At 35.4% G+C, this 27,577-nt stretch overlaps 1 protein-coding gene across 2 annotated transcripts in view; it reads right to left on the reverse strand.

Moving 5' to 3' along the window:
- LOC116340561 (Down syndrome cell adhesion molecule homolog) overlaps positions 1-27,577 on the reverse strand; it is a 187,765-nt gene that overhangs the window by 62,940 nt on the left and 97,248 nt on the right. For both annotated transcript variants that reach the window (XM_031767114.1, XM_031767116.1), the window contains exon 2: positions 7,812-8,001. In XM_031767114.1, coding sequence (XP_031622974.1) covers positions 7,812-8,001 — 190 coding nt within the window. The remainder of the gene's footprint in view (positions 1-7,811; positions 8,002-27,577) is intronic.

A 27,577-nucleotide genomic window follows, 5' to 3' on the forward strand; every position in this document is an offset into this window, starting at 1 on the left:
ACACACACACACACACACACACACACACACACACACACACACACACATATTGTGTCGATGGTGTTCAAATGCTGACAAACACACTGGTTTCTGGAGTACATGGGTACATTGTGTATGGCCAATAGATGTATTGTTTGCATAATATTGAAGAAGAGAGTGAGAGTACATTGTTTCTTGTTTTAACAAACCGATTTGTGCAAACAACAAAGTATACGAAATCGGGTATTTGATTTTAATATGTAGACAAGTCAACAATTTAATAACTTAAAATTGCAAATATTGTATATGTATTTGTGCTCCACTGTGTGTGTGTGTTTTGCTTTGGTTTCTGCCGACGACGGATCGATCCAGTTCTGAGAAAGAGTTTCGGGGTTCGGGTTCGATTGCTTTGGCGTAAACCATATTTCATATTGAAAATTCGAACACTTGAGATACATTCATAATGTATATTATCCAATTTTATGGCACATAGATTTGCCTGTTGTGTTCATGTGTACGCGCCAATTCTCTCTCTCTCTCTCTGTGTCTCTCTCTCTGTCTTTCATTGTTCCGATATGCTGTGCACATCGCTTGATTGTTTCCAATGTTTCGAATATAATACGATATCGACTGCATGCGCCAGATTCTCATTCGAATGATTGATACGCAAATATGTTTTTGTTCGTCTTCTTGTTGGCGTTCGTTTGGCACCCACTTGCTTTGCACTTGCACATACACACTTGCTCAATTCACTCAATAAGTTTGTACAGAGCCGAGACTTGTCTAAAACTTTAAATGTGATAAGTTTTTAAGCATGTGCTGTGGGCTGCGGTGAAATCGCATTCGTCCTTCGATGCTTTGTATTGGAATAAAGTTTCAAATATTTGTAGTTTGTAATTAAACTTTGTAACGAAAATCAACAAATCCACCAAAAATATTACTTAATGGAAAATGAAAGAAAAATCACCGCAATATATAGTACACACAGTCCATATGCCCTTCCTTGAATGAAGTGTGGCACTTTTTGGGGTGGCAAAGACAAAACTCGTGGCAAACAAGGAAAAATATACTCGAACATTGTGAGTTCCGAAATCAACAGTACACATATCGATTTAATAAATTGAAAAGGTTTGGTCTTTTGTTAATTCACACCAACGCCTCTCTCTTTCCCAAAATGTGTACACCGAAAAATCCAATCGAACATTTTCAAAATAATTATGGGTTCAATGAAAATTAAATCAGTTTGAATTCAGTATACGGTACAGTTTCATTTTTGTCTTTTTCCAAACTGACGAATCCAAATAAGAGAGAAAAGGGGCTAAAAATTACACAGACAATTTTCAATCGCGTGAAAATCTGAGAAACTTTTCATTAAACAAATTCTAAATGAAAAGCGTTAAAGTTTTTGTCTCGGCGTTAAAATAATATTTGAAAGGAATCGATTTTTATTCAATAATGGTGTTCAAAAAAATTGAAGGCGGATCCTGCTACATTTGACCTCGTTAAGAAGAGTTTTTATTTTACTTTTGATAAAATATTCAATTCATAATCCACATGCCTCAATTGCAAATCACCACAAATGTCTTCATATTGGCATTTGGTTCCTTTTTGTTTCGCTTTTTTTTTTGGATTATCAATATTAATTTTTCAATGAAAAATATTCGCTACGTTCCACTTTGACGCTCATTGAATTTCCGATCTCGGCCCATTTTCCTGTCAGTTGATTTTCGCAGTTGAAAGAAATAGTATTTTTTCGTTACTCATTCAATTGCAAGACATCAATACGTTTTATTTTCGCTTGAGTGTATTGAAAAGGATATGTATTGATATATTTTTTTACATTTCAGAGAAAAATTGATCGTTTGCTAGATTGATGGCAATTTTCAAACTGCCTACAGCACCACTCAACACAAAGTTCGTTCATACAGAGGCGAATCATAATAATCATTTAATGGTAACAGAAAAATTGTAACAAAATGTGTACATGTATAAATTCAATGCAGAAAAACTTCGCGTTGTAAAAAAAAAATTCTAACAGGGCGCTTTATTATTACAGCAGCAAATGATTAATGATGTCGCCTGATTTTGTTGATGCGCACTTTCAGAAAACTTTTCAAATAGGAACATGGCAAGTTTGAGCGCAATTTTTTTTAAATGAAAAGTTATGCGTATGACCTGATTTCTATGCCAATATTGAAAAAAAGCGCTCTTGACACTCTAATTAATATGATACGATAACGCAATTTTGTAATAAAATTCATGGCACTTTTTCATTTCGATTGTTGAGCCGGAAAATTGATGACACCTTTTTATAATGATGCTCGTGTTCGCTATTCGGATGTATCATCTTTCCCATTAAATTCATGAATTTATCAGAAATTATCAAAACAAGTCAAATGATCAATTAACGTAGCAATTTATTCGATACTGGATTATCGTTCCACGATAAAGTTTCTCGGATATAAATGATATTTGAAATAAAATGTATCGTTTTGTTGCCTTGTTGCCGAATTGACAATAAGTTCGTTGATGTTATTTTCTATGTTACTCGATCTAGAACGAACCGAACTATACACAAAAAAAAACAATTCGGACAAACAACTACTATTAAATAAATTGTGTGTGGTCAACAGTTTGGTTGAATAGTCATTTACAGTAATAGTGCTTAAGTATAATGAACTAAAATAATGTGAACAAAACTAACATTTCGAGTGCGGAGTGAGAGCGTGAGAGCAGGAGATGATTCTCGTATTGGTTTTGCTCGTATTTATTAGCAATAAATACATCAACAATAAATTATTATTGCCATTTAGTTTGGCCCACCAAAATCGATCGATATGAATTGCGTATAACAATTTCGCAGGTAATTTTCGGTGTTAAATTTTCTTGAATTTAGGAACACACATTTATTGATGCACATGTTGCCATACAAAGATGTTGAAAGCGCAAAGGGGAGTGAGGGAAAGAGCAGAGATGGCAACACAAAATGACCGTACTTAAGTAATTAATTTATGTATTTGACTCAATGTTCGAATGACTGTTTTCACATATTGTATTTGAATGGTCGAGCATCTGAATGTTCATTTCATTTGGTGTGCCTAGATTTCCAGGGCTTTCGAACTGCGATTTGCCGTTACCGCATCATTAGGCTACGGTTAGGCACTTTGCTTTAATTTCGTTCCATTGACTGAAGTCTCTAATGATAATGACATATATGCATGATATTTTGTATTTATATGTGAGTATATCGGTTTCGGTCTTTCACTCAAATAGAATTCGGATACAGAATACGGAAGGCTAAAAATGCCAATATAAAAAGCAACACCACAAATTTAGTTAATATAATTTCATTTATTCTCATGACCACCATTTGCTTCGTTCACATCGAAAATTGAGATGCTTCCCTTGATATAGCTCATACGGAGAGAAAAATTGAGAGAGAGAGAGAGGCATGGAGATGTAGGTGCGTGTATGGTACATTGCCAAGTGGATGTGGCAGTGACGTGATTTTTGAACGACCATCATTATCATCATCATCCAAAAGTGGCCAAATTCACATCAACATTTTAAAACACTGGATTGCTTCAGATAAATAATGAGGCGTGCTAATGAAAAAAAGATTTGTTTATAATTTTATGTGACACTTAATTTATTTCCTCATTCTCATTTTCTTTGTCGTCGATCCTCATGTTCGGGTCGAGTACAAAGGTTCATTTTGATTTCTTCTCGTTGGCTTCGCTTCGTTTGTAAGGGAAATGAGCATTAAACCTAAGATGCCAAGTGAAACGATCATGATGTAATAAACTGTAAACGTGCCAATGAGGGTTTTTTCTCGCTCCAGCTCGTTTGATTTCAATGAAGTAAATTCCAATGGGAAGAATGGGCTCGTGTGCACAAAAGAAAAATTGTCAGCCATATAAAAGACATCCGAAGGATATGTAAACATTTATTGTTTGATTGAAATGCATGGAAAAACGACGAAAACGGATGATGAATACATGTATCACACTAATTACATAGCATATAAAATGCGATAAATTACATGAAATGATGTAAAGCATACACGCGCGCACATAATTTATTTCATTCGTTATTCGATAGTTAATTCATTTTCCGTTGTCATTTGCCATTCGCACCGCCAAACTTCGAACCACTCATTTGCCGTCGTCGTACAACCCTTGATTCTTCAACGCCACAAATATCTGCCAACAAATAGCAGCATTGAAAAAGAAATGCGACAAAAGCAGAGAGCTATGCAGAAAAGAAGCATTTTTTTCGGTGTGCGCGTAAAAAGTACAAGTCAAAGTATCTTTCATTTCGATTTATATTTATAAGAAATACATAGAATAAGTTTTTGGCTTGAGACATGCTAAACACACCGCCACCGTCGTCAACACCAATCTCAAGATGCATGAACGTAAAAGAGGTGGAGGAGATTATAGAGTAAGAGAGTGAAGGGTCGTCTGTTGTATTTGATATGCTTATCGTGTCTTTTGCAACATGATGAGAGCATGATCCATGATATCGTGTAATTATGCTAAAGACGCTCATACTTTTCTGCAAAGTTCGGCAACTAATGTCATAAAATGCGAAAGAAGATGAACGAAACGGATAGTCATTCGCTCCTGCACTTTGCCTCCGTCTAACTCCCACTTCATACGCTTCACTCTCTGTCTCTCTCTTTCTTTTTCTCATTTGCTCATGCTCTCGTTACTCTTTTTTATACCTGTGGATTTGAACGTAAACTGCCACGGTATCGAAATGCAAAAGGATGTCGGAGTCATGTCACATTTATAATAAGTTGCGATTTGTTCTGCGTTCGCAAAATTTTCGAATGTGAAGTGTATGGCCCGCTTTTCATGAATAGTGTAATGTGTGTATGGATGTTTCGGTTCGCGCACTGCTCACTGAATATACACAATTGGGGCCACATGACAGTAACAGTGGCAGCTATCGGCTGCCTTCGAACTTTTGGCTTGACTTGTTTCACTTCATTCACATCCGTATAATGTGCGAGATTAAATCTAACGTACAATATGTTCATGGCTCATATTCTCTCAGTTTGTACAGTTTTTTTCTTCCTCATCGTTGCTGACATTAAATTTTCATCGTTTTTTTTCACATTCTGTCTCTTCATTTGCACGCACACACAAGTTGACTGGGAATGTATGGCATGGCGTATGTCTGCTGTTATAATTTTATTACGGATAAATTAATATTTTAAATTTTCATGTGAAAATACGATCCGCACAACTTATTCGGTGGTGTAAATTTTTGGCATACCTGGTTTGAATGCTATGTTTTTCATAACGAAGCCATCGTCGATATAATTAAGGGCGCGCAAGTCAATGCACAAATATGTGAAAATGGGAAACGCTCACGCGATTCCTTCTCTATATGTATGCACACGAGAGAAGCAAACGAAAGCATCAAAAAAAGACACTGCTGACACTTCTGAGAATCTTGTATTTTCAACACCGTACACACTCACACCGGGCCTCCGAAGCTTTACTGGCTGTGCTGCTCAGTCATGCTTGTTTTTTTTTTGTTTCAGTATAGTTCAATGACAAAATGAAGCTGCCACAGTAGTGTGTTGTTTTTTGCGTCGTTCCAGCAGCAGCAGCATCATCATCAGCAGCATGTTAAATGCGATACAGTTTTTCTCTTGCTCTTTTTCGCGTCTCACTTTTCTCATTACCGTAATTTTCGATTGGACGCCGATACTTAATTAAATGCGAACATGCATGCCGTTCTCTCATGAGAACAACTAGAACGTGTCTATTTAACCTTGCTTGATTCAATCTGAACTTCTTCATCACTTGACGAGATCCATTTTTTTTAGAGTGTAGAACGTTGATTTTTTTAAACGTCGAGTTATTTGAAAAACAAATATAATTTTCATGTCCAAATTGAAAAAATAAACAAACTCAGATTGAATCAATGAGGAAAACTATATCGGCGGAAAAAAATCTCTTTTTTCCCGCTTTTCTCTCTCGAATGGAAATTCGTGTATGATAGTTTTTGAGTGAATCAAATCAAATCAAATCAAATCGGCAATTATAATGTGTGATACGTGCGTATTGCGTATGATTTTGGAGTTTTTCCACCGTATTGTGTTTGATTATTTGAATTTGGCTTTTGAAAAATTGAATACGATTCGACTCTGTGTACAATACTTTTGAAAGGTGTGAACACCGTTCAGAATATAAATGAAGAATTGAATATACAAAAAATATATATATATAACGCCACGTACACGCGAGACACGAAAAACAAACAGAACTCATTATTATTAGAGCCCGAGACAATTTGTATTTCATCGAAGTGTGATTACGATTTTCCAATTGCCATGCATGAACACCACATCAACGATGGAGACCGCGAATGCGAGCGCGCGCTCGTTTGCTCGCGCGACCAATCAATAACGAAGAATTATCCACTGGAATATATCGACCAAATGAATAACAATACCGCCAAAATATACAGAGAGTGAGCGGTAACAGTAGCAGTAGCTGAGCAATAACAGCACCCAAAAATTGGCTCAGACAGACGGAAAACAAGCGATATGGAAAAAAGCCGAATGAATAACACATTAAGCAAAAAAAGAGTATGAGTGAGAAAGCAGTGGTTTTGAAAAACCCAAACCGAACTCGATTCGATTCGATTTACATTAATTCATTTTGAGAGAATGAAATTTCGTTATTCAGTTATTTTCATTGTTGCTGTTATTATCTCGTCGAATGTCCAGAATCTAAGGCACGAATATGGCAGAGTAAAACGATTCTTTGCATTGGTTTTTGTGCCAGAGATTTAAATACACGGTGTGGCATGTGAGTGTGTGTATATATATTTTTTTCCATTGTAATTGGATCCATTTCATGTGGATGTGACTTTTCGATTCTCGATACTATTAAATATTTACCAATTCGAATTGTGTTTGATTATGGCACACACTATCAGCAGTGGTCAGTGGCCAGAAAGCGTCATTCGGTTTTCTCTTCCATTGTACTTGAATTTCTCGATTAAATCAGCAACGGTCAAATGAATGAGCGAAGCAAAGAAAAAAAAAGTGCTTTTCAATTACGCCAAATGGAATAAATTTTATTTATAGAATTTCATAGAGGAATTTCCTTGGAATTTCGATTTGGCTTTTTTTTTTCACCTCTATCATTTTCTATGAATCGATTTTGGTGCGCTAGTAAAAAGAAGTGGACGAAAATCTCTTTTGTCGACATATCAAAAATTTTAATTCATTTTTTATACAATTTTTGCATGGTTTCATTAGCGATTCTTTAACGGCACTTATTGTGTACGAATCCAAATAGTAAAGAGACCGATTAGATCTCTCGGCAGGGAAAAATGGTGAAAATCCAGAGAAAACGCATAAATCAGGAAAAAGATGAAGCGAGTGAATTTGCTCTATTGAGAGACGAAAACATGCTGATTCACTAATAAATCGAAATGCAATTACTTGAAATCGCTTTTTCATGCGATTATAAAAATACGAACGGAAAAGACGTGTGAACACGACAGAGGATAGTGGACGACGATGAGCAAAACGTATAGTTTTGTTCGAATTAGTTTTGTGTAAAAGTGGAACGAGCGACGACGACGATGACGACGACGACTGAATAGAAGTGAAATATTCTACAAAAGAATCTATTGGATTGGTAATTCGTGCTGAATTGGATATTTTTGGATTATATTTGCCATGTTGGCTGCAATATTGCACATGGCGCGCCACATTCAATGAATAGAGAGCGAGCACATAATGAATTATGAGGTAGTTTATAAAACTTAACAACGATATAATAATGAAAGAGACTGATTACCTGTAATTTGAGGCGAGCGCATTCTGTCCAATGGCCACGTTATCATACTTTGCACCGATGTGAGCCCAATAATATGAGAATTCATTTGTATTGTGCTGTTCGCTGAAACGACATTTCAGTGAAATGGTCTCTCCTTCTCGTGTATCCATCACTAAGTCCTCGGCCTGTGACACTGATACCAGCGATAAAACTGTAAAATAAACAAAGAACAAAAAAAAATTATAACATGTGTTTATTAGTTTGTTTGTTATGTACTTTGCAATGGAAGTTTTTAATTGGAAGTAAATAAAAAAAAAATTATCGCAACTGCAACACACACACACATATACTCCAAGTTTTATAAAAATGTTACGTTCGATAACATAGTTGCGTCAACATGCGCTGCGCACACGGAAACACCACTTCAATTAAGCAACACTAGGATTTCTATATGAAACATATATATTTGCACGAACCTCGACGCGCTTCAACTTGCTTTTTTTTCAATTTCTCAAATCCATTTCACACGACAAATATCGTTATAGTAATTAATTTGAAATGGTACCAATGACATAAAACCATAAAAATGGATTTTCTTTATCGCATTCGATGGACGATATATTTATTTATAAATCCAATGGGAATGCATGATTTAATTTCAAGATAGACGAGCACGCATCAAAAGCAACAACATGATTCTGATTAACAATTGAATAAGTCAAGTGAGATAGCTCAGATAGACAGAAAAGAAAGCGCAATGAAAATTACAAAATAAAACACGCGTATAATGGCTTGCATTGTGAACAAAGATCAAGCATTTAAAGCAGTTAACAGCAGAATTTCAAAACATGACGGCAATGTAAACAAAGACAACAGAAAATCTACGACAAGTGCAAATGCTCGCACAAACAGTCGTCGTTAAACGACAAAGTCCTAAATAAATTCTTGTATCCTTTTTTTTCCTCATCAACGCAACGACATCGACGACTACAACATCGCTTTACCATTTTCTTCTCTGTAGAATATCCCACGATTGGCGCACAATACACAACTAAAAGCTTAAGCAAAAAGTTAATTAAATATTTGTCTTCGCTATTACGCAATTAAAACGAACAAAAACAAGTTTCTGCACTGATATTGCGATGCGTCTTCTAGCAAAATTGTCAATTGACTTTTTCGCTATCTCTCTATCTCCCTCTTTCTACGCAAGGATTTGTGCAAATTTTTCGAGCCGAGTCCATTGAGTTTTTCTTTTGAAAAAGAAAAGTACACAAAAACGAGTGAGAGAAAGAAGGAAATTACCATCATAAGGATAATTTCGACTGCTGCACGAACCCAAATAAACTTAATGCAAAAGAAAACAGTCAAACGACAATCATAGTACCGTGCTGTATCACAAAACAGTGCCATTTTGCAAAACGTAACAAAATTACCGAAAAAAAACGCACGAAATAAAAAAGCTAGTGAATAAGAGTTGCCTGCGACACAAATCGAAAAAAATGTCTGCCTAAAAAACAGCTTGGCCCGAAAATGTTTTTTGAATTATACATTCTGAACAAAAACAAAATAGCTGCATTCAGAGAAAATGAAACGCTTTTAAAGATTCCCTTGTGAAAATGGTGCGGTTTGAAATATATGCCCGATATTATTTTGACTGTGACAAAAGAAGCTTATTCACCTTTTTTGCGCTTATGACTTTGGTTTTGAGTCAAGACGAACCAAACGCGCACAACGCATACATTTTTGTCAGCTTCAATTACGGTCATTTGCGATACTGAAACAAATGGAATGGTTCATTTACAAGAATGCGTTCGACAATTGTTGGGATTTTTGCTGGGGAATCGTTGCAGAAGCGGAACCGAACCGAGAATCCATGAGCAAAGATGTAAAATATGTTTCATTTTGAAAGTTGGCAGCCATAAGTCATACAAAACGATTTCAAGTCAACCGAAAATGAAAAAGCAAACATCGACAGTGAACAGTTGAGTCTATGGAGTGTTTTTTTGTGTGTGTATTCTAGCTTCCTACTCGCTTTCAAATCGACCCAGAGAATTAAAGAGTGTAAAAAAGAGATGGAGAGAGCAAGAGAAAGGGAGAAAGAAAATAATAAATATTTCGAAATTGCCTAAAACTCTCTTTCAGATCCTGTCAGAGTTTTTTTTCATCGTTAGCTAAATATTTTTATTGGTTTGCAAGCAAAAGAAACAGCAGAGACAAATGAACGAATGAGCGTCACATTGTGTGCCACTTGGATATTTCGTACGTATAAAATGGCAATCGTCCTGCACACATAGAACCAGATGTGAACACACAAGAATCAAGAGCTATGTTTACACGTACTTGAGTGCTGACAGTTGATGCTGTTTAATGTTTTTGTTTCGACTTGGATTTTCTGATTACGAAGAGTGAGTGAGTGAGAGAGAGAGAGTCGTTATTTGTTGGAATGAGATGGTTTTTTTGTTTGTAGATGTGCAGCTAGCTAATGTTTGTGTCGTCGCGTGCGCTTTTTGCCGCCTTGAATATCGTAAACAGTACGCCCGACTGCAAAAAAAAATCTCTTAATTTTGTGCGTGCCATTGTTGCTAACAAAGTTTTTTGTTTGTCTTTTTGTTTGTGCGATGCCTATTTTTGTATGTTAGTTAATCTGCAGTCGAACAGCATCTCCATATCTCGCATAAACAAGCGGCATTTAAATACCGTAAAAAACATCATATTTTTGATTTAATTGGGTTTCCCAACCGAAAGAAAAAGAGCAAACGCTCTCTCTAGCGCGCGGTCTGCACACAATCTCGGCAAAAAGCAACAACATTTGACAAAATGTTAAATGAATGCGCGACTACGAAAAATTCACAACAAATTTATTTAAATTCCGTTGACTTTTGCTTTATTTTGAAGCGACTGAATGTGTGAGAGCAAGAGAGAATGCCGCCACTTCGTTGGCTGACGACAGACGTGAACATTGTTGTTCTTATGCTGTTTTCCGCTAATTGTTAATTAGAATTTCAAATTATGAGCGCAGTAAAAATAAAATATACAACCATTTTACAAGTGTAAAATGACATTTAGTACTTTATTTATTTATTTATTTGAGATGGATAATTTTTGGGCGACAAAGTAAAAGAAAAATAAAAGAGACAAACGTTCAGGCAACGAGCGCAAAATATGTATTCAATTATTATGATGGCAACCAAAAAAGTTGGAATGTGTGTATATTTTTACTGAATCTACATTTGAATGCAATTTCGGTAAAAAAAGAGAGGGGCAAATTGCTTACACTGCGCCATTCATGTTGAATTATTGATTGGATCGATTTCCTTTTGAATAACTTAGAGTCACGTAGTAAAATCGAAAATTCAATCATTCATTTTGCGCAAATGACACGAGAATCCCAGTCATATAATCATTCGTGCCATTCAACTATATATTTATGTCATATTCAAAGGTGCACATTTAGCAGCAGCAGCAGGAAAGTAGAAGCAAACTAGTAGTTGCAAGAGTTCGTTGTCAGCAATATAGCTGTAGCCATCGTTGGTGTATGTATAAGTATATATTTCATTCGTGGCTGGTATGAAGAGAATGCTATATTGGCGCGGTGTACCGAAAGTATAATTTAAAGTTTATTTCAAGAGACACACAGTGAAAGAGAGCGAAAGAAAATGTGTTCATTGGTCATACGTATCATTTATGTGAAGTATGCAGACAAAAAGTTTTGTAATGAAATACTGAAGTGAATGTGCAAGAGCCACACGTCGGCCTGCAACAACCGACCGAATATTCCAAAAATGCTCAATATATAATCAGCACCGAACACACACGCACACACAAATACTCATGACAAACCGTGTGCATTCACAAAAGAGTCATGCAGAGCATAGAGAGTGAGAGACAGAGACACACATAAATGCCGCTTTTCGAAAGTTATGGTAATTCTGGAGCGCAAGCCAAGCTCAACCAAATTGAAAACTTTTGCGAATGGAACGAATCAAGGGAAAAACTATTACAAATGTTTATAGTGTGCAAAAGTGATAAAGTGAAATAATATTTAATAAGAAAATTTTTCGACGCACAACCAAAAGTTTTTCTGCGTTGTCACTCTATCGCGCCCCTTTACATTCTTCCATCTCTTTATTTCACTTGAGCAACAATTCCACAGACACTTGAAAATTTATCTGTGTAATTTTGCGCGGTGAAAACAAATATGGTTGTTGTGCAAGGCATCGGCAGCGATATATATCTATATATATATATTGTTAGGCAAGTGCTTGGAATGAAGATGAAACTGAAATCAATGTAAGGTCGTTGAGGCGCTGTAATTGCGATCGAGAAGTGCATGCAAAGAAAAAGTTTACTTTTGAAAAATACACCCAAATGAAAGAATATCGGAGGAATAGCGAGAAAAACGACCAACGCACAAAGCGCACTCTCACACACATTTAAAAGTTTTTTCCATTGCCAGGAGATTTATTTGTAGGAAAAAATATATAAAAGAATAACAACAAAATGAGAATGAAAAAATCCACACAGAGAGAGAGAGAGAGAGTCAGAGCGATTGCAATGGAACGAACAATAAAACGGAAAATAAAATAAATTTGTATTTATTTTGTGCGCGATGGAAAAAAAGGCGTCGCCTCTGAATAAAAACTTTTTTTTCTCGCAAAAGTCTAATGATTTATCCCATAGTTTACATCGGCAATGTAGTCGTCATTGTTGGAACTCGAATGGAATTTTTTCGCTCTAATAACTAACCATTTGCAATTGAAGGGGAAAATGAAGAAAAAAGTCAGGAGAGAAAAAGAATAAATAAATTCGATTGCACAAAACCAGGAAGACTTGATAATGAAAATTTCCGGTTATATCGAGTGTGTTTATTGAAAACTTTTTGTGAATATTTTAACACCACTTTGTATGCGCTATCGATAAGAGAGCTTTGAAATCAATAAGAATCCAACACACTGAATTGCAATTGGAAATCTACACCGCGTTCTAGCCCACTTATTATGTATGATAGAAAATGGATAAAGTCCTAGAGAAGATTGGAAATCTTTTCGAACGAATTGTTGGAATGGCCATTACGAATCAGTGCAACTGTCGTCATCTTGAAATCAAAACTATTGAAAAAGTCATTTCAAAAGTTGTTCATCTTCGATCTAAAACTCCATCTGAATGCTAAATTGTCTGAGAATGTGTGACCAAGATTAACTATATGAGATTCTTCGTTGAAATCCAATAGTTTCAGTAGTTTTGATGTACAACTGTATTCGACCGAATTGAATGAAATGTGCCCAAAATGGATTTTCCTATATTTTGTTCGGTGCACACGCCATTTCGATTCAATGTATATAATACTTTTAGTCCATGCGAAGAAAAAAGCACGAATCGCATTTTGAGGTTGATGAAAAAAAAGCTTGTTTGCCCAGAAGTTAGAGCCCATCATCAAAGTATACGCAAAAATGTTCGACATTTGCCGAAAGTCAAATAATATATTCATGCATGAGTGCACATCATACAGCTTCATCAGTTTTTTTGTATCTCTTTCTCTCTGTTTCTTTGTCGTTCTCCTGATCGCGCAGATATGTATGCAAATAGAGCAGTGTGAACAGCGCCCGAGACATGAATAAAAAAGTGTACCGCAAATTCCAATAACTAAAAGCGCCTAAAACACTTGTCGGCAATGTTGATAAGTGTATAAGTGTTGTGTGCAAGCGGCTGCCTCTGCCTATGCTATAATCGTTATGGAATATAATAGTGGAAAACGGCGGCAGCCAATCGAGAAAAAAGTGTGCAAAACTAACAAAAGTCAGCGACCACAGAAAAGGAATAAAAAAAGAAAAACATCAACTTGGAATAGTTGACGATAATGATGATGATGAGAAATAATCATAGCAATCGGTTAGTCGCTTCGTCGAGCAGAAAATTCAAATGCTACATTTCAACGCTTCTTCACTGTTTGTGCCTCTTTTTCTCTCTTACTCACTATACTGAGCTGGAATGGAGTACATATATACATGTTCTGACGTATTGTCTCAAGCAAATTGAATAAATAGTTTGATGGAATGGTTTTAGTAAATGTATAAAAGAAGAAAAACACTCGTAATAAACGAACCGCGCGTCAATTGTTGGGCAAATTGAAAAGGAAAAGAGAAAGAAAAGATTGGCGTGATGATGAAACCATGATTTCAACGAGCACATATTTTTCGCACAAAAATTATTATGGCTTTCACAAAAAGCGTTCCACAACGTTTTTGTTTTAATTAAATTTCAAATGATTTGCTCATAAATTTTCGTTATGTGTTTTTGTGTTGTCTACGAAGCGACACACACACACACCATTCAAAGGTTACTTTGTCATTAACAAGTGACTCTCATTATGCTAATAAAAGTGCAAGAAATCATGATGCTCAGACTCGACTCACGTGCCACCATGACTTTGCGATAGAAAAGCACTTAATGAAAACAAAATGACTCGCTGCATTCTTTTTTCTCACCCGTTTTCATTCCGATGTAGCGCGTTGTGTTTTTTTTTTGCTCATCGTCGTTTTGTCGCTGCTGTTACTGCTATTCTTCTCGTCCATAAAATGTGAAAAGCGGCACATTTCCAGCACGAAAATCGTCTTGGCCGAATGTCTTATCATGTAATGTGATGTAGTAGTTTTTCTATTAAAGTTGAAATTTTCAAGCATTTTCTCTGTTGGCGAAATTTTTGCATACATAAAAATTCGTTTCGTTCTTTTTTCAACGTTTTTTTTTTCTCGTTTCGTTTGCATTTCACGTATCTTAGACAGACAAAAGAAGTGAACGATAAAGTCGAGAAAAAAACGAAGTTGGACGATAGTTTTGTGCAAAGCATCATTTTGCACGCTGCAAACTTAAGGCTCTGTGATAAACGTTGAAAACGTGACTCCAGATTGCATCACGTAATTTATATTAGACTCTCTTGGCCGAATAAATTCCGTTTTGATGCAGAAACTTTAGTTGCACCACCGAAAAAAAATGATGATCGAATTGCAGTGCCAACAACGACTTCTGAAAAATCACTTCGGAAACAGTTAATATTTGCAACGAAGCGCATTATTGTAGCAATGCAATCGACTAAGGTCAACTATTAATGCAACAAACTATTTCTTGACTCGCAACGAGGAAATCAATTATAAATTCGGCTTGAAGCATCCTCGAACGAAGAGTGCGCGACTTGAACAAAAAAAAAGATGAGAACACAAACAACGAACACGAAAGAAAAACCGACAATCTGAAAAAAAGAAACCTGATCCAATTTCCAGAGGTATAAACAATGCAGTTTGAACCACCTGAATTTAGATTTGCAGCCGACTTTAGATGAAAAAATAACAACAACAATATTTTCTAGATAGAAACTTTTTTCGTGCATTTTACTTTTGTACAAATAATTTTTTTTTAATAATCTACTATCGAAAGTTTTCCTGCTAAAGTTTAACGCAAAATACTTGGAAAATCGCTTTTGAACTCATCTTAAAATGGAGTTGTTATGGAAATCGTGCCGATTTAATTCAGATCCATTGGCGCCCCATTTTCAAAATGAAAATTACATCACAGTTTCATTTGGACAAAAGAAAGAATAACAAAGAAAGATAAACTGAAAAATGAGCATTGTGTAAATGTGCAAATCGTCACCCCTCCTCAAAATCTTATTTTGTGTTTTTATTATATTATTCTTTCTTTTTGCAAGGCTAACAGAATAATCGGTGAAATGCATGCGAGTTGTGTTGTGTAAAACATTGAAATTTTATTCTCATATTTCGGTTATATACTTCATTTCGCATGGATTATTTATAGCACAAAGCATTTAAATGGAATTATTTGACGATATGAGCATCGTGGTCATAATAGGCATTGTTGGTACATTTTTATAGCTCGATTTTCCTCTTATCAACCCAGTTGTAAATATTTAAGACTCATAAATTTCTTTGGTTTTTTTCTTTTTTTCTTCATGTTTCTCTTTTTTTCGGGCGTATTTGATTTGTTTTTCTGCACACAATTTTACTGAAGTTTCTCTTTTAACCAAATTGGCAACTGCAAAGGATTAAATGTGTGTACGTTTTTTTATTGTTTTTCATTGCAAACTACATTTTCGAACGAAATGTGTGTCCTACTGAAATCGATTTCATCCTAATAACAATCTCATTTGAGATAGATAAAAGTGGTCCCAAAATGGCAGTTATTGCTGAAAATGACCAAAACTGAACGACAAAAATAACTCTCACTCGAACATTTATGGTTGAGCCAGAAACAATTCATGAAAATGAACGACAGCCGACAGATTGAGTTGTTTTGAATATACGCGCGCGTGTGTATGTGTATATATGAGTTTGTTTCTTGTTTGATGGCTCTCTGTTTGCTTCAATACAATGAATTTGTCTTTTAAACGTACATATTTACATGCAAATTTTTTCAATCATATTTTTATTTCATAAATTTTTCGTCGTATTATTCGGTATTCATTGGATCGCCGTGCTCTTCCAAGTGCTCTCGTATCCACGAGTAACAAATAGAAGAAGTGTACAACACTGACGCAGGAGTAGCAGCATCAATGGCAAAAACGAACGTAGAGTGTTTCGACAGCGAAATATTCATGTGGAAAAGTAAAGCGCAATTCTTTGAATATGTACGAAGAAAATTTGCATACACCATCAAGACAGTAGCTGGGCGAAAAAAAAAAAAATTATGACGATAATAAATTTTACTTTTTCTCTATTTCTCTCTCTTTCTTTTTCACCAGCATTGAGGCATTGTCGAATGTGCGAGACAGAGACTGAACGCCAGTAGCGATGATAAGTTTTCTCTAAGTTTTTGAATGTGGGGGAATTGCAACGCGATGAATTCGATTTGAAGCACATACACAAACCCATACATGCATAAGAGTAATACAATATATTTGTGAGCGATTGAGTCAAAGTGAGCGAAAAAATGAGTTTTCGAGAATGAGAAGAAACAAAAAATCGCCAGATACACATGTAGTTTGCATTGTGTCTTAGCCATCATAACGCATCTAAAATGCTTTACGTCATTTTCGTGTACGCTTCTATTTTTTTTTGTCTTTATTTTATGATCTTTTTTTCTGCTTCACTTGGCGAACAATAAATGCACGTCGAAAAAAGAGACAAAGAACGATAAACGCGAACGTAATGCAAAATCTCACCAAACCATAAGATGTCATTTCATGTGAATATATCGAATTTTATGTCTTTATTATTATCATTCTGTTTCGACGTTGTGAATTCGTCATCAAACGGAAAATTGATGAAATATTAAAATGAAGAGCAGAAAAAAATATACACATAGAAACACACGCACACACCAAATCATATCAGACTGATTTGTTTATTCAGCGGATACATGTTGTAATAAAGGTACTTGAAATTTATTCATCGCATATTTCTTTTTTTGTTCGTTTTGTGTATGTGTGTGTGTGTGTCATCTCAATTTTGTGCAGACATTTGATGAGATGAAAATAGCTTTTGAGTGTTGTGCGACTAAAAAAACAATAAATCCCCAAATATCCTTTTATGGTATGAAGCAAAGAGGCCCATCCATCGAATTTACGGCCCGGCCATTATTGCATACAGCGTCGTTTGCTTCCTCTCTACCTCCCTGCCTCCGTGTTTCGGTACGTGTGCGCCATTCGTTTCGATCGATTAATTTCACATGAGCCGCTTTCTTCCACTCAAACCGAAAATGCATTTTGGGTGCGTAACGCGATTTTATAAAACTATGTGTTTTTGTGTGTAATCTGTTATTGTTGTTGCACAAATTGGATTTGTGTTTTCCGAAAAATACAATTCTCGGCAATCTGTTTTTTGAAGACTTGAATAGCACTTTACGATTTCGGCCAAACGAAACTTTGTTTATTTGATATACACACATTCGACAACGAAAACTTTCTACGAACCGATTTCGGTGGGGCCATCCTTTTCGATCATGAAACGTGGGCACAAGTTTGATTCCATTAAAATTTAATCAATTTCGTGCTTTCTTTGTAATTCGGGTTTGTGATGTGTTTGTTTGTTTGAAATGACTAGAAATACATGGCCGACCATCAACTTGAAATGGTATTAGCTCAAGTTTTTTACGATTCGTGCTTGTTTCTATGTGTGTTGGTGAGTAACTTTTTATAGTCTACAACATTTGCAGAAGAAAACGAAGAAAAAAAAACGAATCGAATGGAGACTGGGTTGATTTAACCCTTCTGCGTGGCACATGAACAATGTCATCCATAAAAAGAAATGCAGCTTTTTTATGTCGATTCCTTTTTATTGCCAAATTGTTTTTAAAAGCACAAAAATACATAAAGATGAAATCAGGTTAAACACTAATTGCATAAAACATAGCCCAAAATTATTGAGCAACGTCTTTGCATCAAAGTGTGCTTGCTTAGCCAAGGATTTGCACCGCATTCAGTAAGAGTACTGAGTGTATGTGTGCTAGTTTGGAGCTCAATGGAATATTAACAATTCATTAAACGAAAGCAAATTATATGCAGCGATTATCTTGACAGAAACAGGAAATTTGGCCTTTGAGTTTACCCATTGTTTTCAGTTGGCTTTTAATCGTATTTTAGTTGCACTGTGTGCGCCAACACACACACACACACGAGCACATGCCTAATGGATTTTTATCAGGGAAGTTAAAATCAGCGCTGAAATAAATTATAACACATGCTTGAGCAAAAGCAATAGAAACGCCAATAGCAGCATGCTAGAAGCAAACACGAAATCCAAGCTCGCACAAAATTCCATAAATATTTACTTAAAGGTAGTTCAAGTGTGACGCTTATGACATTTCTCCAAGCATACGTTACATTCTTTTTTTTTGTGCTCAAGACATGAAACCAAGAATCGACTTTTCTCCTAAGAAAGACGAGTGACTCAAGCATTACTGCTGGCATGTTGTAGCAAGATTCTCCCCCTCACATATGTATGTGCATGCAAAAATTAGCATTTTCTATGAGAGATCGCAATGATTTCTGACAGACGCAAATAAAAACGTTCAACTTTGAATGAATATTTCGTTTTTGTTTACGCCACAATTTTTATAGTATGTGATTTAAAACATAAGTATAAACAATATGTCAAGTAATAATTTTCTTTTTGCTCAAAAGACTCGGTTTTTATGTGATTTTCATGAGTTCGAATTCTCTGCCCTTGTCAATTGCACGATTCAGCTTTTTATGTAGGCACATTTTTTTTTGTTTCGTCTTCGTGAACATAAACTTAATGAATTTAGTCGTTTCGTTGCGAAACGCAAAAGGGCGCTCCATCACACATTTTGTAATATTTATTCATTTGACGGCGCAGGTATGTAATGAGCAAATAGGAAATACGACTTTGATTCTTTTCTTTTATGATGTTCAACGATCGAAACTATAGTTTGGTAATGAAACATTAATATAAATGGAATTCATTTAAGTTTCGACAACTTATGGGATTGCCTTGAACGATGAAAATAAACATTGACAAAAAAGAATGAAAGAAAAACACCATACCAAAGTGTAAGTAAGCGGTTGAGGGTGCAAATGTTTCGTATATATGTGTGTTTTGGTGTATGTAAAACAAGTTTTGGGTTTGTTCAACACAAATTATTTTGCACACACACATGAATGGATGATATAGATAGAGAATGAAAGGCATGGATTTTACCATGGCATTCAATATTCTTGTTCATATATCAGTTTTGTTCATATATCAAGAGGCAAGACATTTAATTTGTAACATAGTAAGCTGTTTTTTTTTCTTGCACCACCAACGAGCGTTAAAGCGACCACTAAACAAGCAAAAATCTCTCCTCTTATGTTCCAATAGCATCGTGTTAGAGAAATAGAGGTAGTGTTACTTAGCATAAATATGCGACAAAATGACGAAAGACGCAATGTATCATTACATGTTTTGCTTGGCGTTGCAGAAAAAAACTGCTTAGATTGTGAGAAAATCGAATGAAGATAGCATTGAATGAAACGGCTTCTTTTGGTTACGTACATGAGAGAGAGAGAGAATTAAGGGTATGAAATAGAAAAAAAAGAATTAGAATTATGTGTGTAAGTGTGGATCGCAAGACGTTGCTTGGTTGGTTTTGCATCTTCGTATATTCTTTGAAATCGGTCGATCGATAAAACTTAAGTAACATTTTATTATTAATGCTCGGTACATGCATGGTAGTGGCTGTGTGATGATGATGATATTGTTGTTGGTTTTGGTCGGCGATTTGGTTTCACGAAACGACACGTTCTGAATAGGTATAATGGGTTTTATTTGTGGCAAAAAGGGGCGAACAGGAAAAAATTCTATGAATTTGTAATGCAAAACTGAACCTCACGTTTCGCTCTCTCTCTCTCTTTCACACAAAGAGTGCTTGGCAATTGCCAAAAACCCGTTTGTTGAAATGGTGTTGTCATTGTTTGAAAACCCCTTGTTAATGGTAAGATCGATTATTGCTTTGGAAAACGATAACAAGAAACCATTGATAAGACAATGGAATTGCTAATTCAATTTTCCATTTTCGAGATATAAATCGACAATGGCGGCGCCTGGGCATAACCAAAGTGTTTTTCTGGTTGCAACACAGAATCGCTTGATATTTAGTTCAGTCGAATGGTCCGTCGAGAGTTTCTTTCAATCGTATTCACGCATGTATAAGCAATAAAATCGAATTTTATCGCAACGACAGTAGCTTTGAATATTTACCACTCGGATTCAATAGAATGCAAATGATCCATCGAAATGTTACCTTTTAATTCATTCTCATGCGATTAATTGTATTCATGTTCTTTGCAACCAATAACAGCACAGCAACAGAAACAGCAGCAGCCGATTGTGGTTGGTGACGCATTAAAATCTTGAACGAAGGTGAATTCGATCACGCAATCAACAAAAGAACCTATTAATTATTCTCTCGCTTTAATTTGCGCCCAGAGAATGAGAGCAACTGAGACACTTTATCGACATAACAATACAACACACAATAGCGCATATAAGAATTGTTATAATCATGGCACGAAATCTATTCCTTTGAGATTGGGTCGCTTATTATTTTTGATTATGTTTGTGTGTGCAATTTAAGTAATGGGCCAGCATTTTTCCCATTAGAACTCATGCAAACGCATATATGCATATATTCACATAGGTATCGGCTGTACGTAATGACGCAAACAAAACCCGAATATTATGTATGATGACATTCTAAGCACATGGAAATTGATGTAATTTGAAAATTTCACACAACCACACCCGACTGTCCGTGTTTATGTGAGAGAAAAAAAAGTGATTGCAATTTCTTGTTGTGTTACGTTGACAAGGCATTAAGCCATTTTCGTTCTGGCTTACAGTGAACGAGAAACGAAAAAAAATAATAATAATAATAATCGTGTGATATCAACAACACAACACATGCCATGCAACATATTCGCAGTTAAGTGAAAAGTGGTTGTTGTTGACTATGAGCATATAATTTTAGTCGAAACATTTTTTTTTCAGCACTAGCTCCTGTCTACTTTCTGAAAAAGTATAAATCACATGTATAAACACATACACCGTAATCAAAAGTGTTTTACATCGCTTTTAAAGTTAAAAAAAAGAGAAAGAAATCAAGAAGAGAGCCAGTGCGAGATAGAGAGAGAGGAAGATAGATTTAGGCTTGGGCAAACGCCATTCCAAAAATTTGACGGAAAAATAAATCTCATTTGTATATTATACACGCACGTACGTGTGATAAACGCATCGCGAAATAATCGCCCCCAAAACGGTAAAATTGTAAAAAAGATGAACGAAAAATGTTTAAGTGAAAGAAAAAATGAAACGATCTCGCTAGAAAAAAAAAGAGAATAGGAGATTATTTCGGCGTTTGAGGTTCCGTTTCGGAACTCTCATTTGGAATTGCATTTTGTCATGCCGTGATGCTATGGCTTTGTCTCAACAATTTCTTCCTCTTCTTGATTTATTCATAAGTCGCTTGATTTTTTTGTATTTGTTACTTTTGCATGATTACAAAAAACGCACACATGGAATGTTTGCCGCCTTGTTGTATATTTTATCCTAATAATCCAAAAATGTCCTCAAGGTTTTCTCGTTATGGCTTTACGAACGTAACCATAACATTATTTTTATGATCAGGGAGCCAAAACATGTAGCGCAATGAAAAGAACAACTGAAAAAATGAATGCCAACAATAGCATCAACAATAAAACAAGCTACCAATGGTACTTGTTTAGCATTATGAATACGATCGACCATTTCTCTCTCACATATTCTCTTACATCGCATATTCCATTGAATAAGAGATTGGAATAGCGAGAGAACGAGCAATTGTCTCCTTTTTGCAGCTTATCGTCTTTGTATGTGTGTGTGTGTTTGATTTTCTTTGCTCGTTCACACCCGTTTTCATATCAAAAACTTCGGTGCCCAAGAGTTAGCATTGTCGGTTTGTTATTGCGATAACAAGGATGAAATTCAAATACACAAAGCGAATAAGACAGAGACCACGAGAAATAGAAAGAGAAAAATTTATGCTAATTGAATTTTCATACGAATAGTATATGTAAATCTGAATCCCTTTTTAGTCGTTGACATTGTTATTTTCATCGTTTTCCCACTCGTATTTTATATTCGAAAATATGTATGCAAAAGTGGTTGTTTTTGTGGGTGCCATTGTTAAGCGAAAAGAAAGAGAAAGAATTTTCGAAATCTACATTTCGCTTTAAGCATACCAACAGCATTACTTGAGCATAAGCTTTTATTTGATATCATGAAATGTTCTCTCTATCTTTATATAAATTGTAGTCATATACAAACAGTGTGCAACACATTTACACGCCCATACGTAAATCATACAATGGCTGGAATGACAGAATACGCACCGAATGCGAACCATAAATGCAGATCAGACGAATGGCGGTTTGTTTAAACACGGAAATAAAAATGAAATGAAATTGAAAATTTTGCCATTGTTTTGAATGGTTATTTCACACCGTACATTTAAACATGAACAGAAATAACACGAACAAGCATCTTTTCGAAATATTTTTTTTTGTTGGATATGTAAAACGTGAACGAAGTAAGTAAATTTCGGTCGACAAAAGAACACAACATTGAAAATACTGCACTGAAAATGAAAAAGAGCTGTTCCTTTTTTGACAAATAAAACAATTGATTAACACGAATTATGGTGATAAAAAATGAACAAGCACATACACCGATAAATATGGTTAACAAAACAGTGCGAAAACAGATTACTTCCGTTGTGAATCATCTCGTTGAGTTTACTTGTTTGTTCAGCAATTACTATCGTATTGATGAGCTCTCATTGTTCGATGATTGACGAGCCATTGTCAGTTTTGTACGCAATTTCATTTCAATAATCCCATTTTGTGAGATTCACATTTTGTTTAGTAGTTGCGTTGCTATGGAAAAGATGTTTTCCGCCACCATAATGAGGTCAACTACTCAATCTCATACATATTTTTCATCAACTAAAATGAGATCCGTTTTTGGACTAGTACCATGAGAACAAGTGACAATTTTTTTTTAATCAAAACACTCTAAGTGTTAGTTATATACGATGTTATTATGCGAGAGCACACAGTAAGCAACGGCTTAAGACAACAATAAATGTTTTTGAAAACAATAGATTCTTATTGAATGGCATAGTCTGCCTTGGCAATCAACGAGAGAAGAAGAGAAGAATGAACGGATCAAAATTTCGCTTAATAAAGGCCGGCCCAAATGGAAATAAAAAGAAGTTATGACCGTCTTTTCGTTCTGAATTGATTCGACCGAACACCGACCGGGTGTCATGCCATGGTAATACGGTTGAGTAACTGGGCAATGACGTTCGTTTGTTTGGGCTGTGCAAGTAGTACACTGTCGTTGTTTTGAGCCATCATGTTGACAATGATGACGACAAAAATTATGTTGAAATCATCGAAGCGTACAGATATTCTTTTGTTTCCGTTGTTTCAATTCTTCAAGTCTTCGTTTTCTTCCTCTCTGTCTCTCTGTGTTTACTTCGATCACATAACGCGACTTATTTTTTTTGTCGCTCTTCAATTCCTCTTGAATGTATTCTTTTTCGCATTTAATTTACTTCACTTTCTTCTTTGGCCGTTTGCAGATTGCCGTTATTGTTTTGAAATGAATCACTCGAGTTTTTTTTTCCTTCGATATAATTGCGTGTAGGTTTTTCAACAATAAGGAAAAGAAACAATCCAATGGTTAACGGCATCCGCATTACACACACGTTGGAAACGATCGAAAATTCGGTAAATTAATTAGGTGGGCACATTACACAAAACTGAATTCAATTGTCATCGATTTTAAATTGAAACGCACACGCAAAACAAGAGGAAAAAAAGACGTGAACACGAGTGCGCTTTGGAATGACAAGCAATTTAGGGCGAAAAATCCGATACCCAAAATAGAAAATCTTCTTATATTCGGCAGTTCAGCACATTTAACCTGATTTTTTTTTTTCGCATTCAACTCAAAACATTCGTCCACGTAATTGAAAACAATTATTTTTATTTGGCCAACAAAGAACAGTTATTTCTTTTATATGAGAGTATGTGGTTCATTTGAAATATAAAACAGAGAACGAAACAAAAAAAAAACTGGTTTGCGTCAACATTTTCGAATTAAGTGCTTTTGTGATAGCCTCAATTTGTGTAACACGAGGCCCTTTTCGATGGCATCTGCTGTTGTTGCTGCGATTTCACCGCACCGAATTTATGATGCTCTGTATTGAGGTGCAGTCAAAGTGCTTATTATCATTCTTATCTTCTGAAGCAAAATGACAAAATTAAGAAAAACAACAACAACAAATGACGAATACGAACAAAAAAATTGAATACAAAGTCGAAACATTCGAAACGATGCTGAAAAATGTAAACGCAAAAGTCATTTCTCTTCTGTTGAATGCTATAAAAACCGGACAACAGATGCCCGAAACAATCTTTCTCTCTTTCTTTCCACATATTTTCAACACTAAAGCCGATGAATCACAAAACAAATTAAAAATCCACGCCATGAAAATGCTCTCATGCGTTACATTGTTGTAAATCCTCGAAATGAAATAATCATGTACCATTTGATGGCCCCGTTTTTCTGAATGCATTTTTGGATATACAAAATCTTTTCATATATGCCCATCTTTTTGGTCGATGCGGTCAGATTACGTGCAACGCTGCCAACCGAACACAAAATTACGAAAGAAGAAAAGATTGTAATAAAAAAAAGCCGAATCGTTTTAACAAAAAACAAAAAAAAAAAAAATAACAAGCCAGCGACTTGAGGAGTATCTTTCGTACTCGCTCTCTCGTCAAAAATGATTAATTGAATGTGTTGCTCGCGCGTCAATCGCCAAGCCATAAAATTATTATGGCTTCCAAATGAATAATTAATTTTTTTCTTCTCTGTCGTCTATGTTCCCTCGGTTTGGTTTTTTATCACTCTTCTTTTTCAATTTTGGGAAAATATGTCAAATGTTAAAATGGCATCATGAAAATACAACCGTTGTCGAATGAAATTTTTTCATTTTTGAAAATGATTCTTTTGATGCATTCATTAGACTGAGTAAGTAAGTGAGTGATTTAGAAGTGGAAAAAAATGTAGACGATGTTTCGTTTTATGTTGAGTTCTATTTTAAAAATGCGCACACACAAAAACGGTCTCAATTAAAAGCAGGTCTTTTAAGTATGCACTGTGCCGTGCCTTTTCGCAATGGCCAGATAAGAACTACTTAAAAGTGAACCACGTACAATAAACTATATTGCCAACGAATAAAAAAAAACAAGGCGAATTTGACTGACAATATTTTCATGTGAATTTTTTTTCTGGGGCGCATAAGTCTTTTTTATCGGAGAAAAAAAAGAAAAGAGGTTGAGGCTGTTAACGTTTTGTCTATATATGTTGTTAGTTGCTGACTTTGAGCCATAAAACCACTAGCAAAAAGAAATTCCAATAAAATGAGTGGTATACGCGCAACAAAGTGAGGCTTACTTATTTTTTTTGGCCATGATAGTACGTCGCGTTACTTTTTCACCTTTGTCGTCTTGTGCATGTACACATGTGTGTGTGTGTGTATGTTTGTGTTTTTTCGTGTGTATCTCTTCGATACCTTTGTTGAAAAGAGCTAAGTGTAGAAAACGAAGAGTAAAACTATGATATGCGACAGTAGTACTTTGTGATGTGAGCTCTTGTAATAGCAACTGGTTGAAAAAAAAAATGAACGGAACTCTTTTAGAAGCACTCAGCAGTCGAGTAGATCGTAAATCACATTCATAATATTGTATCATCACATTTTTTTGCTCTCTCTTTCACTCTATCTCTCATGTCTCGGTGAATATCATCTCGGCCGAAAAAAAAAATTCTGAATAAGATAGAGGAGAGAGCCGAAAAAATGCCACAATATATATTGGAGCATATGCTGGTTGTCGATGCATGGGCTACGTAAAACGCATCACAAACATAAAATATAATGCGAAATATTTATATATATATATGATATGTATGACATTCAGGAAGAGATGTGAACCACAGACTCTGCAAAGTAAAATAGCAGTTGGAGCTGCGTTAGCTGGCTGTCTGGCAACCACACAATTTATTTATGGTAGATAAAAAGGAAAATGACAACTAGAAAATGCCGTTCATGAAAACATAGAATATGGGAACACCCCGGCGATAATAATATGACTTTGTAGAGATGGTTGTATGCTTTACATTTGCTGATTCTATTTTTTGCTTGCCTCTCTTCACAATATTTTCGTACGCTTACACACCGAAAGAGTATCTTTTGCTAGATTTCTTTCGATTTTTTTTGTTTTTATTTTTCTCACGCGTACACATTATGTGTACATATATATATTGCAGTAACAGTAGATGTGCTTGCTCTTCAATTCTTCCTTTTTTTATGCGCTCCATATCGTTTATTTCACTTTTTCCGCTGTGATATAAATCGTACAACGATTCAAAAGAACAAGTCGCTTTTTGGTCGTTCGCTCAACGATAGATAGAGTCGTACATTACAATTTCCACTGGATTCTTTTGTGTATGTGTATTTATTATTGCTATTTTGTGTGCACACACACGATGATTTGTGTACATTAACTGCCAACTCGGTTCTTTTTTTAACTGGGTAATTTCGTTTTTGCACAATTTTTCCGCTTCTAGCTCATTTCTTCATCTATTCGACTCCTCTTTCATTTCACTCTGTCTTGCATTTGCAGTGCATACATAAGACATAAGACATGACATAAGATCGAATCCAAAAGAAAAATGTGGAGCATTTCATTACCTATACAAACACTTGATTTATATTTATTCACCGAATTTCTGTCGCGACACATTGACATTTATCTGGGTTTCGTGCACTAATAAATATTACGTTATCGTTTCACTTTGGCAGTTCACATTTAAGTGAATGGGAAATTTTCGGCGGCCTATTTTGGTTTGGTGTATCTGTGTGTGCCATAAATCATTTGGAAAAAATGTGATTCGCCTCAAAAGGATTGTTGATGCATCGTAGCACATGTTACAACATTTAGATTGAATGTCATTGGTCCAATCAAAATGCCGAAGTGACAAAAGTTGCAAATTTAATTGATTGTTCGAACAAAACCGCGTAAATCCTATTATATCAATGAATTTTAATGGGATTCCGACCAGATGTATGGTGAGATGGCGGGGCTCTATTGCTTATTGCCATTTTATCGATACAATGCGATTTTGAATTTGATTGCCGAGAGATGTGCTCAATGAACAATGAAAGCACTT

The sequence above is a fragment of the Contarinia nasturtii genome, unplaced genomic scaffold (genome assembly GCF_009176525.2).
Source record: "Contarinia nasturtii isolate CC-2019 unplaced genomic scaffold, AAFC_CNas_1.1 Cnas_scaffold_695, whole genome shotgun sequence".
In the NCBI taxonomy this organism is placed as follows: domain Eukaryota; kingdom Metazoa; phylum Arthropoda; class Insecta; order Diptera; family Cecidomyiidae; genus Contarinia; species Contarinia nasturtii.